The sequence below is a fragment of the Pleurodeles waltl genome, chromosome 11 (genome assembly GCF_031143425.1).
Source record: "Pleurodeles waltl isolate 20211129_DDA chromosome 11, aPleWal1.hap1.20221129, whole genome shotgun sequence".
NCBI lineage: Eukaryota > Metazoa > Chordata > Amphibia > Caudata > Salamandridae > Pleurodeles > Pleurodeles waltl.
Genome location: NC_090450.1, coordinates 911,055,798 through 911,078,954, shown reverse-complemented (window position 1 = coordinate 911,078,954; position 23,157 = coordinate 911,055,798). Strand labels below are relative to the sequence as shown.

Genomic DNA, 23,157 nt, shown 5'->3' with positions numbered 1-23,157 from the left:
AGAAGATTATCCAGGTTGACTGACCATCTTAGCAGCACCCTATCTCAGATGAGAAGTGGCTGCTCCAACTAAAATCATTCTTTATGAGCTGAAAACCAATAGCATCCTTAACTTTAACATACAAGATTAACTCTTTTTTTAATCCACTTCACTTCCCATTTCAAGATAGTGAACTTCAGACAGTATTCCGAAGTCATCAATGGTCAGTACAGAAGTCTGCATTGTTTGGAGGGATGAGTGGGAAAATGTATGCTCCCTTGTCTTTCCCACAAAAGCAGAAGTACAGTGATACATTTCTGATACACAATGTTCTCGTCTCTACATCTTCAAAACGGATGTGCAAGAACCAAAGGCTCTTCTCTGTTCAGGCTCCCCGTTAGCTGGAAGGCACTATCTATTGGGCTTCAGCAGTGACAATCCAAGTAATCTTTCCATAAACAATTCATGACAGTCAAGCAGTTTAGTGAGCTATTCAAATGCATTCATTTACAAGAAATATACCAAGCAAGGAAATGCGCTGAGATAAAACAACCAGCTGGTTGCTCATTTTTTTCATGGAAGTCCTTGGAGCGAAATTTGCAAGATGTTTCTTCCTTCATGATGCTTAACACCAGAAGGTGCCTACAACCATGCTCAAGGAGTATGAACTGCTAAAATTTCAGAAAGGAATTAAGGCCTGTATTTTTCCTGCAGCTGTTGCATATGGTAATGCAAAGCATGTTTATATCTTGGATTAATTATTCACTGAATGAAAACATATATGAATAAAAAAAAAAAGACCTATAATGAGATGCTCAGTAAAAACAAGGACACAAGGTATTCACTATATTGTGCCATCCTTCTTGCTGTAAATTTAAATTTTCATTAAGCCAAGTTCAATCCACCCTCTACACTGCAAATCAATAAGTAGAAAGCCAGCATGGGACACATGGATAATTATGAAGTCAAACAAACTTAACTGATAACATCAAATTATTATAAAAGGGTCTTTAAATTCCTCATAAGGCTAGTGAACATAGATTTTGACTTTCCACTTTGGAATTGTGGCCAACAGTCTGAACACTGCATCTCCTTATTTATGATACTTGATTTGCTTGGGAGTAATATTCTACAGCCCCACATAAATATAGTGAGGGCAAGACTATTCAAAGAGGGATGGGCAACATATCTTGCTAGAACTCCCTCTGAGCTAGGATCTAAGCCACAACCTAAAAATTTAGAGATAAAGTACCTCAAGAAGCGCTCTAATTACCTATGCTTGAGTGAATTTTATTTTTCCATAGCTCTACAGAAAGGAAAACCCTGTGAATCAGATCGCTTCAGCTTAAAACATATTTTGCAGTGATAGGGAATTAGAATAGCTACAATGAGTGAAGGACAGTTAAAAAAGAGCGCCTCTGATGTACTGAGTTTTTCATTCAAAACAGAAGCAACAGCACAGGATCAAGGTGTTCCAGAGCTTAGCAATATCCGAGGCTGGGACATGAATTAGCTTTGCAACTTTATGGAAGAGAGGAGTTCGTGCACGTAGGAATGCAGCAGAAGAGGCATGCAAGGATATATCGATATCCATCTCTTTAAGAGAATTACAGGGCTGGAATACGAGATAGTGTTGTAAAGCTAGCAATGAGATTTTAAGTCTATGTGATCTGGATGTAAATAAGTGCAGCCGCTATGCTGGAGCTGATCAATTTCAAGGGCCAGAAATATTACTACAGAAAAAAAACAAAAGAAAAAACGACAAAAAAAACAACAATTACTTCATTATCCTTAAATACTGAATATTTGCATGTTCTGCAGAACGAAGGTTATCACAGCAATCTGGACCAAGATATTATTTGAGAGAATCGACAAAACTTCTAAAATCAGAAGGCTGGGATATAAAATGGCCTAGTTCAACAAGAATAAGTACCAGCTTTATTACCAAAATTGTAACTAAGAACGAAAATGGGCAGCCTTTCCCATTTCACCAAGAGCCTCTGCCGGTCACAGGATAAACATGACATTGATATTTCTTAGTGGTTATAGATGGGCCAATCCAATGGGAAGTGCAAGGGGAAGGCAAAGTGTATTTGTAAGTGCTAGTCAAGAAGTAAGATATCCTCTTTGATAAGTCAATTTTTCCATCACATCTATGAACTGGGTGACTGAGATGCAACTTTTACCCTCCACCCAAGTCTCCCTGTCTTCCATTTCACAGCCCCCAACAGAAAGAAACAGTGCCATCTAAGATAACCTTGCTTGAAGTTCAGAACTCTGAAAACGGCAACGGAAATAGAACCAAATAACTGATGCCAGACAAATGCATTTTGAAATGAGAATTATCTGCAAACCATGGTAGGAAAGTCCAAGTACAGGAAACCACTCAATAGGTGTGTGTACTCAACTATATCTATGTGTGGGTGTTCTCATCCATGTGTAAGGCAACAGTGATTTACTTACCCACTCTACCTGTGAACCCCTGTCACGTACTGTAATATACTGTAGCAGTAACTTAGGGAGGGCACAAGTGTTCATGTTGCCAAAGGTTTAGAAACTACTAAGGGGAAGATCGATGGAGTAAGATCTCAAACACATGCTTGCTTCATCCAATATGCACTACCAGAAATGACCATTCCTCTGGAAACTGATTTTATTTTTCAAAGGATCGCTAGAAATTCACTTCCGTACTTAAAACACAAGTAAGTAACTTAGTAAAGCAGCTGCATGAGCACCAATCCAAAGCTGCTATTTTGGGACTAGTTTATAGAATTATGCTGCCATTTTTGTGGCTAGTTTGTATACTTATGCTGGCAAATGCCAGCCATGAAGTATGAAAGCAAAGTAATACAAATGAGTCCTGCTGGACCACTGTCTTGAATGATGAACTAAACTGAGGTGGACTAAAGACTTTCTAGGTCATTTCTCATTATTCCCCATCTCTAAACAGCAAACTGTTAGGCAATCAAGGGAACAAGTACAAGCACGGACCAAACCCAATGTTGTGCTTTTGGTAAGTAAAAAGATTCTCTTGCGCTTTATTAACCACCTGTGCAAAAGACGGCTCGTCTTCAGCCATGTGCCGACAGCTACAAGTCTTCCTCGCACATAGTCAGCAGAGGAATTTCCTTTTTTTTGGGCCTCGGGAGCTGAGGCTTTTTTTCCCCATTTTAATGACGATCAGTGCGTTTGGCGTGCTGACATCATTACATTGATAGTGAAATCAGTGGATCGGCTTCTTTCACTTTCACTGCTTTGGTGCTCTGTGGCACATCTCAGCCCCCGAGCTTCGAAGCACACGGGAAAAGTACAGTTGGAAAGGGAAGAAACTCCCAAGTACACTTTTTCTTGGGGATCGCCGAAGTGGGTGATCTCCAAGCAGGTATCCACTACACTATACACAAGGGATTTTTAAAAATATATGATGGGGGAGCGGCCCCTTCAGCAAGGGTTGCTCTCCATTATGGGGGCTTTATTATGGTAATTTTCTGCCCCCGGTTTAGATCAGCCATATTTTGAGGCCAATGTGACCCAAAGTGGGGGCAGAAAACCACTAAACACCATGCCCCCAAACCCATAAAAATAAGGAAACAGTCTTTTTGCGTCCTCCCCAGGGGCAGATGGGGGCAATTACCCATTTTGCCTCAGGATTGGGACGGGACAGAAAGCCCATTAGACACCAGGGATTACCTTTTGTTTTTTATTTGTAAGGGTAGGGGCTGTCTGGCATGGACCTACCCTCATCACCCAAAAAAGGGAAACAGTTCCCATCACTGGCAATAGGCCCATCCACACACGTTTGTGGATTCCTGCGGATTCTGGAAGTTTCCATCACAGAAATATAAGGAAAATGTTTGATTTCAGGCAAAGTTTGCAAGGGATTCTGGGTAACATGAACTGGTAAGAGCCACGCAGGTCACGCCATCCTGAAATCACCTAGGTGTTTTTCAAAAATGTACACAGGTGCCAAGTTTCCCAAGGTGCCGGCTGAGCTAGGGCCCAAAAACCACAGCTACCCACTTTCCAAAATACAGGTCACTTTTGCGTGGAAATATTTGATATATTAATTTTGCGTTTTGAGAATTTCCTGTTGCAGGCACTAGGCCTGGCCGATGTAATGGTATATAGCTTTTGTAAAACTGCCATTGTGATGAGAAGTTACAAAATAAAACATTGTCACATATGCTCATTTTTCCCTTCTAATTTAACATATTTTTAATTTCAACACTTAGGAGCCCGATTACGACTTTGGCGATGCCACCACGTGACCGCCAAAGTTACAGGAAGGATGCCACCACCATGGCAGTGAAACCCCCTCCCCCCTTCGAGCATATTACAATGTTCCCGCCCGACTGACCATCGGGAACATTGCAATACGCATTCCCGCCGGGCTGACCAATGGGAACAGTGCTAGGATATTGGCCTCAGTTCCTTTAAGGGAGGCGAGGCCAATATCCTAGCGCTACAGCCTCCTTAGAATGCACACTAGCTGCAAAGCAGACAGTGCTCATGCTGAAGGTGCTTGGTAGGGGGGCCCCTGCACTGCCCATGCCATGGGGCTGGGAAGTCGAGGACCCCCCACAGTCCCCGGCACGGGTCCTGGCCATGAAAAGGCTGGCCGAAAGTGGGGTTGTAATCAGCCAGGTGGGTCGGAGTTCAGCGCAGCCATTGCTGGATGCAAGCCCGACAGCTTTCACCCCGTTGGGATCTTGATCCTGCAGGGACGGCGATCTTTATGTGGGTCCACCTCGCCTAAGTTGTAATTGGGTGGTCAGGCTGACCTGAGTGAGGCAGTCCAACTATCAACGTGAATGTGGCAGTCCTTGGACCGCCACACTCATAATGAGACCCTTAGTTTGTTTGAGAAAACCTTAAAGGATCTACACAAATGACCCCTTGCTGAATTCAGAATTGTGTCTAGTTTTCAGATATGTATAGGTTTCTGGGATTCACCATTGGTTTCACACCTGTTTCCACAACAAACTGGAAGGAGGTTGAAAGCACCAAAACAATTTTAAAATGGGCTTTTCTGAATCACTTATGCCTGTTCCTGAAATCTGGAAAATTGTGATTTTAGCACTGCAAACATTTTGTTGATGACATTAGCCAGAAAAAAAAAAGACACTTTCTTCTGCAGTAATTTTGTCCCCCTCTCCAAAAAAAAAGGAAAAGAACACAAGCAAAATGTATCTATATTTTAGCTAATGTCTCAGTCTTCTTCAGGGGTAATCACAAACACTGGCTATCTTTAGAATCACCAGGATGTTGGGAAAAGAAGGATGCAGATTTGGTGTGTATAGCTAATGTGGACAAAGTTATGGAGGCCTAAGCCCGAACTACCCCCAAATAGCCAAAAAAAGGCATATTATTGGCAGGGGTGCGGATGGGGTGAGGGGCAGAATCGAAAGGGTTAAGCATGAGAACAGGCACAATATGGTCAAAAGCAGAGACAGACATACTCCCAAACACAAACACACACACACACCTAGTACAGTCAGAACCAGTGTAATTACTCTCAAACAAAATGTATCGGACAGCAGCAGCGCAAGCTTCATCAGTGCTTAATTTGTGCTGGTTGTTTCCAGTGCGGAGCACCAGCACTTATTTTTGAGGGCCAGCACTTATTTTTCTGCCTCAAGCATTTACTGCGAGCAAAAGAGACATAAAGGAAAGATGGAGGAAGAGAAAAGCGGAAAAGCGTCACAATGGTAGAAAGCAAAAAGCTGCAAAAGTGAGCTGAAGTGGCTTTCAATGGATTAAAGAGGCCCGAGATGGCTTCAGCATTACGCTGCCTTAGTATTCCATGTTCGCACATTTAATTGCAGCAGCCGCGTGTTTCCGAGGGGAGCTCTGGGCACTGGCACGTTTTTATTTACAAATTAAACACTGAGCTTCATACACCCATGTGTACGTGACAGATGCATCAAAGTAATAAAAGTGGAAGCCTGCATCACAGCGCTGGTAGAGAAGCTGAAAAGGGCATAAGAGGAGAATAAAAGCATGGGATCAAGAGGGTGAGACTAACAGACCTCGAGGGAAAGGGAAAGGATGAAACTAACGGTGGTAATAAAAGTTTGCTTAGGTTATAATTATTGTGGGGCAGAACGTCAGAGTCAAGACTTAAGAAGGAGTCATTGGAGTGTGTGTTGACGACCTGAAAATACAAACTTTGACTGATTAGGTGTGTGGGGTTAATGCCCATCAGGCTTGCTCAATATCCTTTCCTATAATACCCGTTATACACAAGGCATGGCCCAAACCTAAACTCATAGTCCCTGCTCTGCATGGTCGTGCTCAGCAATTACCAGTCACAAGGCCTAGGCAATACCCTTACCAAGTGTTATAAAAGGCGCCTGCTTGGAGGCAGGGATATTTTAAAGTGAAATAATATGCATGACTAATATAGTATCAATCAGACCCAATGTTACCAAAGGTGCAAACTTTCTCTTCTTAGACAAGTTCAAAATTGGGCTTATTTTGTCAGTTTCTGAAACATCAAAAGTCATAGGGATTCGTATTCACACGGATACAAATTGATACCGGGAGAGTAAAAACAATAACACCCCTGGACTCCACTAATATTTACCATGACATGTTCTGTAACGTTTCTATCTCAGGATTGCTACTGAAGGACTGAAAAGCAAATATATTTAAGCTGTGGGCTCCAGGGTGTCAGAGCACTCCTGTGCCAGATATTTTCATCATTTTTTTCACATACCTTCTACACACACTTTGAACAAACATTGGAGAGGCATTTGCCTTAACATTTGATCCTCGTTTCAAGAGCTCTATGTTATTGGGCGACTGGGTTAATTTTATAACAACATAGCTCCATCAATAGCAGTGGAAGTACTTTTAAAAAAATAAAAAAATAAAAGAGTATTATTTTATTTTGTTTTACACACTTCTAGGCAGTGTGAGAAACTTGCACTACTGCCTTCAGTCTTAAATCCAGCGCTCTTAATCGTGGCCCGTTATGAACACTGTTTATGACTGACCCAGAGTTCTGGGGTTGGGCCTAAGTGCATTCCTGATCGCCCCACCACTTCAAACAGGAACCAGCGGCCACTGGTCAATAGGTAGTTGAAGTTTAATCTAAAGCAAGTTTTAGTCACGGTGGTGCTGTAAAAGGACATGGTGAACATTTCCTCAACGTCTTTACGCACTGGACACACTGACAACTCACCTCTCCAACGCATTATAAGCACCTGTCGCTGATCCTGGGTTGATGTAAAACTTATTTTCATGCTCAAATGCTTCAAATTTCTGTGTATGGCCTGAAATAAGAATGTCCACATCCAGCTGTCTTTGTAACAATGCCAGGCTGGCCATATCGCCCCATGGAATAACTTGATGCCCATGAATCAAACCAATTTTAAACTGCCCGACAGTCACAACTTTCTGCTCTGGGTAATTCAGGTTCTAAAATAAAACGAAATGCACAGTAGGTTATTGTAGTTAAAGAAAAATAATAAAACATGCCTTTGCAGGAAAGCAAAAGAAGTGGGAAAAGAACATCAAACATGAGCTCAACAAAAATCCAAAATGTGTTATTTTCTTAGGGCCAGAAAACTGCACTTCTCCTGAAGAGTAATACATGCATGTGGACTTGCTTCTACATAAATCTGGAATAGAAACGAACATAATCACACAAAATGATCAGCGGTCTCTTTTTAACTATGTAAGCAGCACATCAAACTAATGTAATGTTATCATTTATAAATAGAAAGTGTATTTTAAAAAATGTTTAAGCTTTTAAACTTGTTGTACTATTTGGACAGATACAAAATCTACTGCACAGGCTATATAGCTGAAAGCAGTAAATGTTTGAGCCAGCACACATAATGCTACTACACATTTTTTTAAAGTTGTGTGCTTGCCAATTTACGCCTAAAGGACACAGGCATACTTTAGGTTTACTTCTGTAAAGAAGCCATGGTACACAAACTCCTTGTATGTTCAAACTACTTGCTAACATATATATTATATCTATAGCAGAAACAGCTATAAAGATTGACTAATCGATTTCTGTCATAAGGAAGGCAATGTACTCTACAAAAGCCGCAGCATGAAAGGTCGCCTTCTTATTCCTTGTGCGTTACTCTCCTTTTTTTTTTTTTTTTTTACATGTGCTCAGACAAAGGGTGAGGAGACTGTAGTAAAGCATTGCCCTCTGCATCCAATATAGTCAATAATAATTTATCACACCAGAACAATGAAAGAGCAATGACCAAGGATATGCCATGAGTCCCCGAACATTGTGGTCTTGAATAGGATGGAGATTTTGAAAGGAATGGCAAACGAGTATAATACATCTCAATTACATGTGGCTCTCATTTTATAATGATCTGTTCTAAAAATGAAATCTAGTACGAAAGACCAATTATGTATATCTGAATAATTTTGATGAGACAACATCTCAACAAGCAGTGGTGCACTTAAAACAAACTTACTCGCATACTATGTGTTCCCATGTTTAAGACACTCTAGGTGGGAGGTCCCTCAGCAGCCTTTTAGTTTTACTGTGCAGTTTTGCAGGATTTCTGAACCTTTTATTTTTGGTTTCATTGTTCAGTGGATATTCTTTTAGCCTTTTGGCATCCTGCAATTTGCACCCGATGTTGGCTTCCTGGTGCAAAGTGCTTTACAAGTGGTTCATCGTCATTAACATTATAGGATGTTCTTGTATACTTTCCATTCAGGACATGCTGTACAGATGTGGCACAAACATTAGGCAAATACATTTAAAAACAAAACAAAAAAAACACTACAGCCACAACTTTGCACCCCAACTAGTTTCTTCACAATTTACATTCGCGAATCAGGTTTCTTATAGACTGTATGAAAGCCACTGTTTGGTATATATGTTCCTAGAACACAGGCATTGCTCCACAATAGAGATTATTAGAGTTACGATTAAACTTGACCTGCCTAAATTTGAAGCAAGTGTGAATTTTTAGTTTATTGGGATATGCCTAACACAATAGATAGCTGTTTCTTCTTAAATGGAAAGGCTGGACTAGTTTCCCATGCACTTTGTGCCTTATTTTGCACTGCAAGGCTTAAACTACTTGACTGTGAATAATTAAACTATATGTCAACTACCTAAACTTGTGTGCACATAAGCCAACTATTGTTTACATTTTGAGGCTAATCCTTCTGATAAGGCACATGCCTGTATAAAATGGCGGTTTAGGTTATAGAAATTGAATCACATCCCTACTGTAGGACGTTGGTTTGACGTGGCAGAAGACAAACATACATCAAGCAAATACAAAGACTCTTAGGCAAATCATGTTTCCTTGTCAGATGTCATAATCTTCAATCACTGTAAGTGTTGGAATTATTTTGTTAAATTTAAAAAGATTACTACCTTAGGGTATTTGTACATTCAAGGGACCACTTACCTCAGTTAATTTTTTCTATTTAAAGCTTTCAATAACCAACCCAAACATTTTTTAAAGTTAGTTTATATTAGTTCATATGCTTTTGCATATGATTTTAAATAATGAATTATAATGCCCACACAAAAATGTACATCTGCGTAGTCAGTATGTCATACTGTCCCTAGGAAACTACACCTACATAACAGATCAACATATAGTATGGATATTAGTTGGCAGCAACACTTTGGCCCATGGAGCTATAACAAAAATAACGTTTCTTTGTATTTTGTCTGAAGAGCTTTGATTATAAAAAAAAAACGTCTGTTATTATCAAAAGGGGGTGCAGCAGATAAACTGATGGAATTGGTTGGTAAAAACAAAGGCATCTGGAGTAAGGAGAGGGAAAGTGATAAATGATGAAATAAAAGTAGTGTTAATTAAAACGGATATACGCCTACTGCAACAAGTCAACTAAGTAGAGGAAAAGGAGCAGTATGGATTATGTTCATTGACTGCATATACACAGGTAAATAAATAATTTAAAAATCACTGAATCTTTTACACAGACCTACTCATTGTTGGGTTACAATATATCGCATGGACTGAAAATAATCCAGAAGTTTCAAAATAAAATCAATGAATATGGTTTACTATTTAAATGAAAACAATTAATTTACAGTGAAAATAATCACCTCATCGAAATCCCCTCGAACGATATGAACATCGCCAGCCAGTGTTTTGAGGTAGTCATAGCTCTCCTTTGTGCAGAGATTGCCGGTGCACAGGATGTGCTGAATCTTGCCAGGTACCAGCAGTTTCTTAAACTTTGCTGGCAGGCTGTTGCATCGATGTGGGATGTGAAGGTCTCCTAGTACTAGCACCAACTTAGACACAGAAAAAGTATATTAGACAAATTAATCATGGGACAGCAACAAAAAACAAAAAAAAAAAAAAAAAGGCATACAGTATCCTAAAAACAGAGAACACACATACTGCCCAGAAGGATCATCTCAAGCTGCGCCGTTTAGAAACACAAATATTACTGGGTGAGTTTTAACACTGTTGAAAAGGTATAAGTTTACATTCAGTATAACAAAAAGTATACAAGTAAAATTATGAAAAAATATTGGATTGTATTAGCTAGTTTTTTTATACTACTTAATAATCATCTTAAAGAAAGTAATTGCATATTCTCAGTTTGGCAATTATCACAAAGAAATAGATAAAATGAATCAAAGATAACCAATTATGCACCCAAAATAAATTATTAGATTAATCACATAAATCCAGTCCCTTCATTCTTTTAGCTCCATTACTACTAAAAGAGAAAGCTTTCCTTTTCCAAGGAAGGCAAAATCTTACTTCTATAAAAAGAACATCCTACTTTGTACCTTGCTGTGATTATGAATGAGAAGTCTCACGTGAAGAAAAAAAAAAAAAAATTCGCCCTACCCACCCAATTACACTCAGACATTTGTCAAATGGCTTTACAGTTCGATGATGGAAAGATTAATTTCTGGAGTTAGTGGTGTAGTTGAGACAAATACCACACAACCACCGCGACTGGTCTCCTGAAGCATGTGGGCCAGTTAAGGTACTGCGCATGGGCGTGCAAGAAGAGAATGGCAACAAAAGTCGATGGTTAACTCAAGTAATTGGTGCTCAATGCACACAGACTGGAAAAAGAGAGAAAGAATAATTCCTGATCTGAAGGAAATCATTAGCCAATATCTTGAGCTCACCCAACAAAGGACTCCAACAAGGACAGCACTACTTGCACTAAGGCTGCAAAGGTCGAAACACTACCATCTTCAACAAAATCGGATTGTTCTATGTGATAAGAGTCCATGCTTTCAAGCATCCAATCTAGATTCCCCTCCACAAACTTCTAACATGTGATCTAGTGTTGCTTTCATAACTGAGATTTCTTCATGGTAAGTTAGATGAGGGGAACACTGGGCTTCTGCAAACATGAAAGGGAGATAGCAAATGCTCCTCTAAACAGGTAGGGAATATCACAGAGGTTTCAGTAACATCTACACTGGTATTGTTATCTTGACTTGGTCAAATTAACCAAAGTACTCCAAGCAAGGCTGCATCACCAAAGAAAGGGTTACAAGCACATCTGACCAAATCTCTGAATATCCGGGAGCCTGAAAATCAGGTGATATCCAATTAAGTTTCAAAAACAATATGAGAGTTTACTGAAAATAAAAGGTTGATGACAAGTTTTGAAATATATGGATCTATCTTCGTCAGTGATTTCAAATACCCTAGCTCAACAGCTAAGCCACACCCAGCTCAAAAACCCATTTAGAGGGGCCCTTATGATTACACTGGCTGACATTCGAAATGGACTTTCCCTGCACTCCGGCATCTCCTCATTCTCAAGTACAGCTCGGCAAAAGCCTTCCTCCATGGATCAGCAAATCCCTGGAAAAATTACTATACTCCATGGAAGCAGTAATTTGAGGCACTCATGATGTGTGGCAAGGGTGGAAATATTTTGCTTCCACTTCCCTTGTGAGCAGTTCAATATATGCCCTTCGCTCTTCTAACTCCCTTCCCATCCTTCAACTTTAAGGCTCGCCTTATAGCTTTCAAGAAAGAAGCAGCCTAATCTTAGATGTTACTTCATACATCCAAGTCTCCAAAGGTGCGAAGTGGAGATATAGTAGATAGATACGATCACCTAATCGGGAACCTGTGGAGGAGTACAAGACTAAAAAATGACATACATATTTCATGCTCTTCACAATAAAATAACTACAGCAACAAAACTCCACGTCTGGAAAGACCACAAAAAAAACTCTGTTCTGCACCACAGAAGAAACTTGCAGTACGTCCGATCCAGTCATCGGAGTTTCTTTAAGTTAGTGCAGATTGTCTTTACCAGCAAAGTGCAGTCCAGGGCAATCATACATAGAACTGAAACACTTTTTATTGGTTAAAAACAAAGAAATAACGCTTCACACTTCAGTGGATAGAAAGGAAAACTGTCTTGCTTTCTTGGAAGGCATGCAAGAGTGTTGGTGTGATTGCTGTTCCCTTACAAATGATCCAATAACTTTCTACAGATAACTCACACCATTGAAAAAAAACTGGAAACCTTTTTTTTTTTTTTAAGAGCCTTTTGGTTTGCAATCATGATTAGCAGCAATGTTGTTGAACACTGCAAAGTTGGAGATACACAACAATGTGGTGTCTTAGACAAACATTTAAATACTTAAATCTATTGTCCTCTCTCTGTAATTCCAGGAATACCAAAGGGGTTTGGGAGGTTGGTTACAACAAACGATCAGGGTAGACACTTGTAGGATACTGCTCATTGAAGCAGACATTCCATTGGGCCCATCAGGAATCTTGGGAGGTTCTATCATTAAAAATGTTTAAAGATGTTGGGCAAGTACTCTGTAGGAGAACACCTGGACGTGTATCAACATTATATTCAAAAGAGTCAGAACAAGAATCACTAATACGGATGCAGGATTTTCCTTGTTTCTTTTGTGGGTCCATTCCAGATCAAGCAGATCTACCTTTCCTAATTAAACCACTGGCCAGGTCTCGGAGGTTCTTGTCTACTGGACATAAACCTGGAATGGCGGGACTGCTTTCTGTGCTTCAATATCAATGAAGATCCCTGCGTTCTGCATCCTTGCTTTCCTATGCTACCCAAACCCTAAGAAGTGCAATTGTAAGGAGAAAATGGGTTTTAATTTTCTCGACTACTCCACCTCCGTTTTTTTAAAGCAGGAACTTCCCAGTTCCCAGGTTTCTAACTTTCTGCAGAGACATTATTAAACGCAATGCTCATTCACCTGACATTTGCCTACGTTTGGATTAAACTATACTCCAAGGGCTCAACACCCTTACATCCAGTTCCTTTTCAAACTTAGCCAGCATATCAACTGGGGCTTAGTGATGCTTTATATCACTTTGGCCTAGTACTTCTTGCACTCTCTGATCAGATTATCATCAAGTTACAAATGTGTAAGTATTAAGCTAATAAGGGCTTCTGGGTGGCACGTAAAGGTTGGCGCTGATTTACGCAATCCAAAGCGTACCCCTTTTCCCCCAGAGAATTTTAGCTGCTGCTCCTGTGGGATGTGCCTGTCGTGGGTCTGTACCGGCCACAAGCTTCTGCAGGCAGTAGGACTCTCGTCATGAGCCTTGGAAAGGTCAAGAAAAAAGAAAAACCTGATTTTGCAAGCTCTCTCAGGTCCCTCCTGGATAGCAAAGAATGCATTATCGTGTGCTAACTGGAATGGATGACTATGCCCAGGCCCATGATATATTAAGCTTCTCAAAGAGTAGCTACTTTCAGATTTGGAATCTGTAAAGAGCAAATCATTCAAAGAAAAGACTGAATTAAAAAGTAGCTCAAGAGAATTAGTAACCTTGCTTGAGCTCCTTTGTGACCGTAAAAAGCACCTCTGAAGGACAGAGGCAACAACTGAGAGTCGTCCTAATGGGGTTAATATTAGTAGAATAACAACAATAACAATAATGAGGTGGATTTGAGCCACAGAAAGTGCCAAACTTTAGTAAGAAAAAACACTGTCTACTCAGAAGCCTTTAGGCCACCAAATCAGCCATAGAAGCAGTCATGTAAAAAATACCAAGGTAATAAAGAGAATTTGATTGTAAAACACAGTTAGAATGGCAAAGGATGCAAACGAAACCATGCAAAAATAACTGCAAACATGTTGATACAGATTTTTGTTCTCATTCCAGAAACTCAAAGGACCACATGCAATATCAGAAAATGTTGAAAAAGAGGAGTAGCGACATGAGAAATTGAGTCTGTCTTCTTGTGTTGTGATTTTCACTTGGGCTGAGAGAAACTGGAACCATGGACAAGTATTAAGCTTAAGGACATCCAGAAAATCTAAAACAAAATGTCAATTGGTTACACACAGGATAGTCTGTTCACCGTTTAACTTATTTGCATGTAAATCTCTTACCCTGTTGAGATTCCTTACTTAGTGAATTTGTATAACAATTTAGAGTTTGGCGGATGGATTATTCCATCACAAAGTAACAGATATTCCATCGGCCTTATTACAAGTGTCATGGGAAATAATGCACTCATATCGGTCACGTTTCTGACACAGTAACTCGTCTGCACAACTCTAAATCTGGTGCTTTAAATTTTTAAATAGAAATGAGATTGAAGTTACCAGTTTAAAAATGATTTTTACTGTTCGAAATCCTAAACTGAAAAGGCTACCAATTGTTTAACGGATGAGTCTGAACACAATGCAGATGGTGAGGAAGCAGCTACATTTTTTTTTTAGTGTCCAGTATTTGTAATAACTAGCTGCCAGCGTATAGGTTCAGGTACAGATTCACTGTGTGCAGCATTCAACTGCAATTTTTTAAAATCAGACGGAGAAGCCCCTTAAAACACATAAACTGAGTTACTGTAGAGACTGTCATATTAACCATTTGTTCCTGCTAATTTCGACATTGGAAGTACTATGGTGTGATAATGCTTAAATTTAATGGCAATGGAGATTTTTTTCTGGATTGTAGTAGACCACAGTGCTTCATCTTGCTCTCTATACTTCTCAGCTACTCATCAGTGACACGGGAACAGCTGCTAAAACATCATTCCTATGAAACCAAAGCAATGTGACAGCGTCAAACTGCAAAACATGTGACCAGTGTACACCAATGGAGCTCTGTAGTGAAAAAAGGTCTGCGGTTGATGTAGAAAAGATGACAGCTGATATCTTAAGACAGTTTACAACATACATACATCCCACCTGGTGCCGCCTTCCGTAGCTAGCTTCAGACATCCACAAACAGCTCCAGAAGGGCACACACAACCAGTTCGCTTTCCACAGTCAGACAGAAGCATCACTCTTTCACTCAGGGATACTGTGGAAAATTGCTGTGGAATCAGCGGGAACACTAGATACATGACACAAAACAGAATATACAAACTATATGTAAAAGTTATCATAACAGCTAGATACTGCTCTGTTCCTTAACCACTTCAGCAGGGTGTCATCTCATGCACTCACTCCGTGGCAGTGTGGCATCAATTCAGGCTCAGGTGAGTGACTGTTATAGTCAATTCTCGTAGCACAACAGTGAATTCAGCATTATATGCACAAGCACCTCATACACTCCCGTCCTAAATAGGTCTCGCATCACTGGAGAACTCAGAGGTTTCTTTATGAGCACTGATGAGGCACAGACACTTTCCACGCAAGACTGCATTAAACATTTTAGCAAGTATTAACACTAAGTGGAAAAGATCTTACTTGTTTTCCTATACTGCAGGCTGATTGCTAAATTATCAATGGCAGATAACGCAAAATGCTTAAGACAAAGTTTATTGGATAGCAGGAAAGCTCTCTGCTTAGGTGACAGTTCACAATTTGCTCTATGGTAGCTTGTCAATTATCTTGCAAAGTTGCTTTATTTAATTGGCAGCGAATGAATTCGGCCAAAAGGCAGAATTTGGGGGTAGGTGGATTTTTTGTTTGCAACAAGCAGGAAGTTTGTCTCGAGAGTAGACAGGAAATCTCTCACTTTCTGGTAGCTAATCAAAACTGTATGGGACTGGCTTTCTCAGTCACTCTTTTGGCACCTTAAGTTTTGGCAACTATAAATCAGCACCCTGAATATATGGGGGGTCGGGGAGGCAAAAATCACATATGAAATGCCTTGTTAATACTCTACTAAAAAATAGATCTCAGGCTGAGGCAGTAAAGATGGTAAGCTGCCCTTGCTTGTAGATTGCTTTAAAAGGATTTGGTGATGCATCCACCCCACTAAGGGCTGGCTTCCATTCACATCCAGCTTCAGCCACAAAACAGCAGCACCTTCACGGACCACAGAGACTTCTCATTCCCCCGCATCATTCACTTCACTATCTCAGACATAAAACAGATCACACCTGGATTTAATAAATCTTTTGTTCAGGTAATTCTTATACATTTTATATCTAAAGTGGGAATTTCAATTGCTTGGACGGGATCTTGGAGTGTCAATGAGAACTCTGCAGAGCAACAGAAGTATGTCACCTGCAGACATGGTTACATGGTGCAGGCGGAGACATTCACAAAGCCAAGAAGAAGGCAGTACCAGCATATGGTTGGAGGGGGTGAGCGGAGGGTAGACAGGAGGACGATGGATCCTAAGTGACAAGTACGTCCTGTTTTGTATATCACAACTCAGCCTATAACTACTATTGAACGCAGTGGTGCAGAAGATGAAATAGGTCTATAAAGACCATGCAATTTCTCCTCTGGCAGCATTCTGAGTACTTTATTACTGGTATAATTAGAGCCCCGTTTTTGTCAGAAACCATTCTCAGGGACACCGGAATCCTGACAGCAATTCCCAATTCCACCTTCAGCTTGACAGGATTCCCATTGAATCTAGTTTTGCATTGAAAAATATATATCTGCAAGGCTAGCAGGTAGAGTTTAAAAAACTGCTAGTAGCTATGTCCTTCAGAACATGTTCTCTATCTTTATCTACTGAGGTTCGCCTTTTCTCATAACCCACACCTCATTCTCCTGTTGTTGGAGTTTTTAGTGGATGGATGGGCTGTAGGAAGGAACCTCACAGCTGTGCATGTTGGTTAACAGGTGTAGGGTGAACATACAGCCCAATTTCTGACACCTTTTGTAGGATTTAGAGCAGATAGCTGGGCTGCATTGTCATGACTCGTGGCAAGAGAATGTGGTCATGTTTAATTGTAGGGCTACACTCTAAAGAAGGAGAAGACCTGGAATGGCCTGGTATGGCCATTTTGTAAAAGGAGCATATGCTCAATAGCTTTCTAGGCAGCAGTAGAGGGCACAGTTATTGAATGGCCAGAGTGGAGATAAGATGTTTGGGCAATACATGAATCTAGTTGACAATCTCAGCATTAAATCAAGGCGGTAATAAAATGCTCCTTCAGAGAGACAGCAACTATGACCATGAAGATCATCTACATTCAACTTCAGTCTTAGTGCTCACAACTGAAGTGCTCATTCACTCAATACAGTTGAGATGCAGGAGCTCGAGTATACTTCAACACCCTTTTGGGCAGCAGAAGTTAGGCAAACAAAGCTAAACAGACAGGGAGCAGTGGAGAAGAGGTACCTGGAACAATGGGCCTCAGTGTGGACTGAAACCCAAGACCCCTTTGATAAACAAAGAGAGGCCTCTGTCAGAGATCGTCTTCCAAATTGCAAACCCACCCCCAACCTTGCAGATGACATGCAAGAGATCAGAGCACTGTTGCAGGATATAAACGATTTAAAGAGGAAGATTATGGCCCATTTGCTGTCTGAAAGGAAACGACCCTAAGAATAGGACATATCATGCTTATACAGCATGCCAGAGGAAATGCACGAATTTCACAGGACCGCTAACAAAAACGTTTGAGATTCTAAGACCTTACCAGACACAATCAACTACGAAATTCTAAGAAGTTGGGCATAGACAGCCTATTAACTGCTCTATCTGTGCCAACTGTCCATCTACAGCAATGGAAAGGGGAGCGAGTTATCAAGGTTGGTCCGATTTCGTAGAAATGACCTTATCCCTGCTTTCTCCAGTGGCACATTAGAGACCATTTGTGAAGGAAAAATGGAGGACATAAATGTGTTTACCACTCTGGGCATGCCTCGGGCTGTGATCAGGAAAGATGTTCCCCATGAAAAGATCTGGGAACTCTTCATGTGGTAGAGGTCACTCACATGTCATGCATACTTTTAAGGCTCTCAAAAGGTCTACACTGACAAAGACTAGCATCAAGATGCATATAAAGGTGCTCAATCACTGCTCTTCTCATTCTGGGAATGGGATGAGAGTCAAATACGAAGTAAAGCCTTAAAGGTACCAGCATTTTGAATTTGAGATGTAGTGGTAAACAAGTTCAACTGTCACAGTTTGTGCCAAGTAGCCAGTGACTGCCATGGAACCCCAGGAACCAAGTCTCACGAGTATTTTTATGCTTCAAAATCAGCACATCTTCCTATCTGCAGTCATAAGTCTTTGTTCCAAGACACTAGGGGCGACCTCCGACCACATTAACTCAAGATTTTCCAAATCTAGTGACACGATTCAAAACTTCAATACCTGCTATCAAACAGCCAGAAGTAAATGGAGTTTCGGTTGAGGAGTGTTCAGAACATTAACAAACTAGTTGGGGTCCTTTTCTAGTGTTTTTTGAACATCCAGACTCAACGTGTAACTTTCTGCATTCTTCAGTTAGATTCCAAAACCTCAACTCACGTGACAGATACTTTTGTGCACTATTTAATTTGCTAAATAAATAAAATGCGAGATCCAAATGTTTCTCTTAGGAGCCTTCTGCTGCTGCTACTGCTGTTAATTTCACCTCATGGGTCTTCCACCACCCCAAGCTTCCTTTTACTTCCACCCGGAAAGATTTTTTTTTTTCCAAGCCTGCTTTCTCACTTGGTCACTGTTTTCCTATAGTTCTCTTCATCCTCCTTTTTCCCCTTTCTGTTCAGGATCAAAGTCTGAAGATAAAAACTATGTCCTGTCCTCAAACCTGCAACCACTGGCACAAATGAAACTAGGAAACAGTTTTGCATGTTGCCGATTTGCAGTGGCACTGAGAGTCATCATTACGGTCTCGAGGCTGTCCAGGTGTTTGGTAAAGATAGCTATTTTTTGTTTGATGAGAGAGTCCATGAGTACGTTTCTCTATCATCCAAAGGTGGAGCTACAAATAAGTGCAGCTGGGAAGAGCCTGTAATCTAGTGATAGGGCTCTGTTAGTCGCCATCTCTACTCTACGCTAGGACTGAGCCTGGGTAAAGATCCTAAAGAACTAGCTGCAGTGACAGACCTGTGAGAAGGATTATCCTGAGAGCCTTGTATTAAACGGAAATACCACTTTGCTCAGGCTCATTTGTGTCAAAGTGTTGAAATCCAATTCCAGGGGTCATTGTAGCGAATATAACTTTAAATTCACAGTTGGTAGAGGAAGGAAAGTCACACAGATCTGTGTCTGTGCTCAGATCTGCTATTTTCCCCAAAGCATGAAGTAAACGCAGAAGTCGTAGCTAGTGAGCATCTTTTTGTTTCCGGGCTCTAATATGAATTAGACAAGTACTTGCCTAACTATTAACAAACTTGGGTTGTCCTTGTTTTGTCAGCTTATCTAAGAAAGCATGCTTGGGTAAGTTCTATGTTGCTCTGCTTAATTCAATGTACAAGTGTCTCTAACATTAAAGCTGTAGCATATCGTGAGTAGCCAAACATGTTACATCCATATTTTAGGGATGCGTCTTTAATAATGTTCCAAACCAAATACTATTTTTCTGTTATTTTGGACAACATGTAACTAAGCCCCCTCATAAACAGATCTTACCAAACCTCTCTTCTCCCCATCCATCTAAAATAATGTTTGGTCCAACTGTGCAGAGGACACAAATTGTAGGACTAAATTAGATACAAAGCTTATGTTTGGCTGTGCAGACAGGAAAATATCAAACCCATAAACTACGAGAGTGACATACACGTGGATTAGTTAACATAATTCACATATACAAATATATGGCTGCCACCTCCTGACCATCAGTCTCGTTTTTTTTTTTTTTTTAATCTAACTCCACTATTGGTGATGAAAGAAAAAATGTGCCCGGGTGATTTATTTTCTTTCTGAACTAATTTGGAATAAAACATGTTGTTGCATCAGAAATGTGATCGATTTACAATTAATTCAGGCTCCTGGGTTATAAAGCTTCTCTAAGCCTGAAAAACTGTTGCCCCTTGAAACAAATACAGTTACACTATTAAACATAAAACGTTCTTTGGATTGGTGCTGTACGGTTTGAGTATGTGTTTGTCAGTATTTTGAGAAGTGACAAATAACTAGGACAAGACTCGACAAATTATGCCGAAAATCAGCTTTCCAATCACCCGTGCTAACAGAAGCCAAGAGAAGCAACTTACTCTGTGCCCAGCCTTAGTGGAATGAAGGTGTTGATTGAAGACAGGGAAGGAAGGGGGTTGAAAACAGCGTGAAATGACCAGGGTTAAATAAAGAAAGCAACAGAAAAAAATTATACTTGAGCAAATGATTCTGAAAAAAATTAGTTAATGAATCCTAATGTTACAGACGGAAGTGTTAGGAAGTCATATACAAAAGTTTTAGGACGACAATGGGATAATATATTTGAAAAACAAATTAACAAGAATTCTAGAGTTTGTTATTACTCGGCAAAATCAGTTTGTGTTTTCTATGCATTACTACTTTCGACTGAATTATCAGTTTCAATGCATTTTCACATACATGAATGTCGCGTTTGGAAAAGCATATTAGAAGTCCTCTAAGATAACAAAACTATTTTATAGTACGATGCCATTGTTTCAAATGGTCGCCTCTCCATGAAAGATACAACTTGTCCTCTCTGACGAAAATTAATTAAATATCACTCATCAAAACCAAACAGGTTTAACGTTTGCCGTGAATGGCATGGCAAATCCTATATCAATTAACCTTGCACAATTTAATTTTGCATAGATAAAAAGCCACACACAGAAACTAAATTATTATTTTATGTGATATCAGAGGGCATTAAATGGCTTTGACAGATATTATAAAAGCAAACGTTTTAATCAGACTTGAGTTTATAGTTAGATATGAAAATTGCAACAACAAAAAAAAAAAAAAAAGATACTGTAAAGGTCTCAGCCACTGGCAATCACTAGGCCGCATTCCAGTACATTTTCATTTTGCCCACTGAGCCACTCCAGACATGAAGCAACCATTTAAAATCAACCTTTGCCCTTCTCCCATATGAAAAGTCCAGTTCGAATTGAGAGTTATTATCCTCGCTGGATGGGAACACAAAAAATCAAGGCCAGATACAGACTTGTTTATCCTCATCAGTCACTGCCTGAAATGGAAATATAAATATGCAGGTACTCGCTATAACAGAGTAACTGTTTAATGCTGAAAAACGCCAGAAACATTCCATTAAAAAGTACTGCACCCATGTTGAGAAGCAACAGTATTTTCCATTCTATACTGAAGTAGTTGGTGAACGTAACTGACAGGACCTGAATATTGAAAGCAGTGAGATGCAGCTTGGACCCTAAGGGACGCAAGCATAGTATCTACTTCACAGCGTACCCACTACACTTAGGAGCCCACTTAAATACATCAAAAAATGATGGGTCGCGTGGAATGCTTGCATAAAGTCTCAGCCAGTGGCAATCTTTTTAGTTCAGTGAGCTAATGTGGAAAATATCTCTTTGTCCGATTTGTGTTCCCCTCAAGAGGAGACAAGACCAGACAGTTTAGCTTGATTACTGCTATCACAGCAAGACCAACAACTTTGGGAGGGACTGTAAGAGCAAGGCTCATTTGTACATGGTCTGCTCCTATCCGCAGTGGTAGAGGGAGCGAAAATACCATGGACAGGAATGAGGAATATAGTAATCAGTAGTTGCTAAGATTAATTCAGCAATTCTGTCCAACACTTTTTTGTTCTTGTAGTTAGGTCTTAGTATTCTTACATGTAACTTAAATTTCATGTACGGCTAACATTCTACAATTGAATTTGAACAAACACGTTATTTAGTAAGAACATTCCTGGGCAGAACATTTACAAGTACTAGCTGGCAACAAATACACTATTCTTCTTTTGGCTCACTGCAGATATGTAAATGCTGATAATTAAGATGCCCTGCCACTGTTTAGAATTTCGTGACAAGGCCTCCCTGGTGCAACTATCCTGAAGGAGAAAAATGGCCTCTGTACTTTTGGAGCGGATCAGCATTGTTTGTGATTACATTGCAGTCAGTGTATGATGGATTGACAGCCAGTGATTCCTTGTATCCACCACATGCTCTACCACAAGCCAGTCAGTGGAATCTTGCACGCCGGTTACTGATCGTGTTTGCAGAGTAGAGCGTCTCATATGACAGTTAGTGCCTCTCTATACCTACTGCATTCTTTCCGATATGCCTGGAATTTGGAACACCTGCAGCAAACATACTACAGTTTGCGGGGAGGGTCAAAGTCAGACAATATAGGGAACAGACAGCGCCCTTTGGCACACACCTATCCTATGCTTCTCAGCAGGTCGAGCCCTTGCACAACTGGAATTTATTAAACTGTGATGCGATGACATGCATGCTCAGATCATGTGACAGACACTACATCTCCGCGCCCATGCTAGCCTTGCAGGCCAAGGCCTGACCAGTGAATCTCTGATGTATCTTTCGCTCTCCCAAGTCTCCCGGAAAGTCCACCAGGAGAAGGGGAGAAACTCTCCCTGGAGAAATCGCCTCCCTAGTGCACGGAACGGCTCCTACCATTCTGCCGCTGCTGCTCAGCTGATCTGTCTCTGCTGGGCTCACACAGGAAGCAGCAGCGCCCTCAGGAAGACCAGCACAGACGTCCAACAGCACCAATCAGAAGCAAGTGTCAGCGGAATAATACGTACGGCTCACGAGAAGGACAAAATACCTCAAACGAACAGCGTGGCTAAAGCTAGAAGACAGACGATTCAAGGCGGAAAAGAACGACTGCTAACACAAGTCAGCCATGTTGAAATGTACTACTTCAATCTACAAACAAGCGCTCAAGGATTATTTTATCGTTTGTGCAAACAGTTCGCTCTCCCACCATGAAGCAATCGTTAGCATTCATTATGAAGGGCCCGGATCATGCGGCTAGATTGCGATATAAATGACAGTCACGAACATGAGTGGCCCATTTTTTTTTTTTTTAAAGAAAGGCAGCTACACCAACAAAACAATAAAATGCAGTTTCCATTGAGAAATATGTTACTTTTAAA

The 23,157-nt window shown here is 40.4% G+C and overlaps 1 protein-coding gene across 1 annotated transcript in view; it reads right to left on the bottom strand.

The window, feature by feature from the left end:
* VPS29 (VPS29 retromer complex component) overlaps nucleotides 1–22,822 on the bottom strand; it is a 33,114-nt gene extending 10,292 nt beyond the window's left edge. Inside the window, exons 1-3 of the mRNA XM_069214872.1 lie at nucleotides 22,673–22,822; nucleotides 10,058–10,249; nucleotides 7,166–7,401 (exon numbers count right to left, since the gene is read on the bottom strand). Coding sequence (XP_069070973.1) covers nucleotides 7,166–7,401; nucleotides 10,058–10,249; nucleotides 22,673–22,675 — 431 coding nt within the window. The 5' untranslated portion in view covers nucleotides 22,676–22,822. The remainder of the gene's footprint in view (nucleotides 1–7,165; nucleotides 7,402–10,057; nucleotides 10,250–22,672) is intronic.
* Nucleotides 22,823–23,157: the final 335 nt, after the last annotated feature.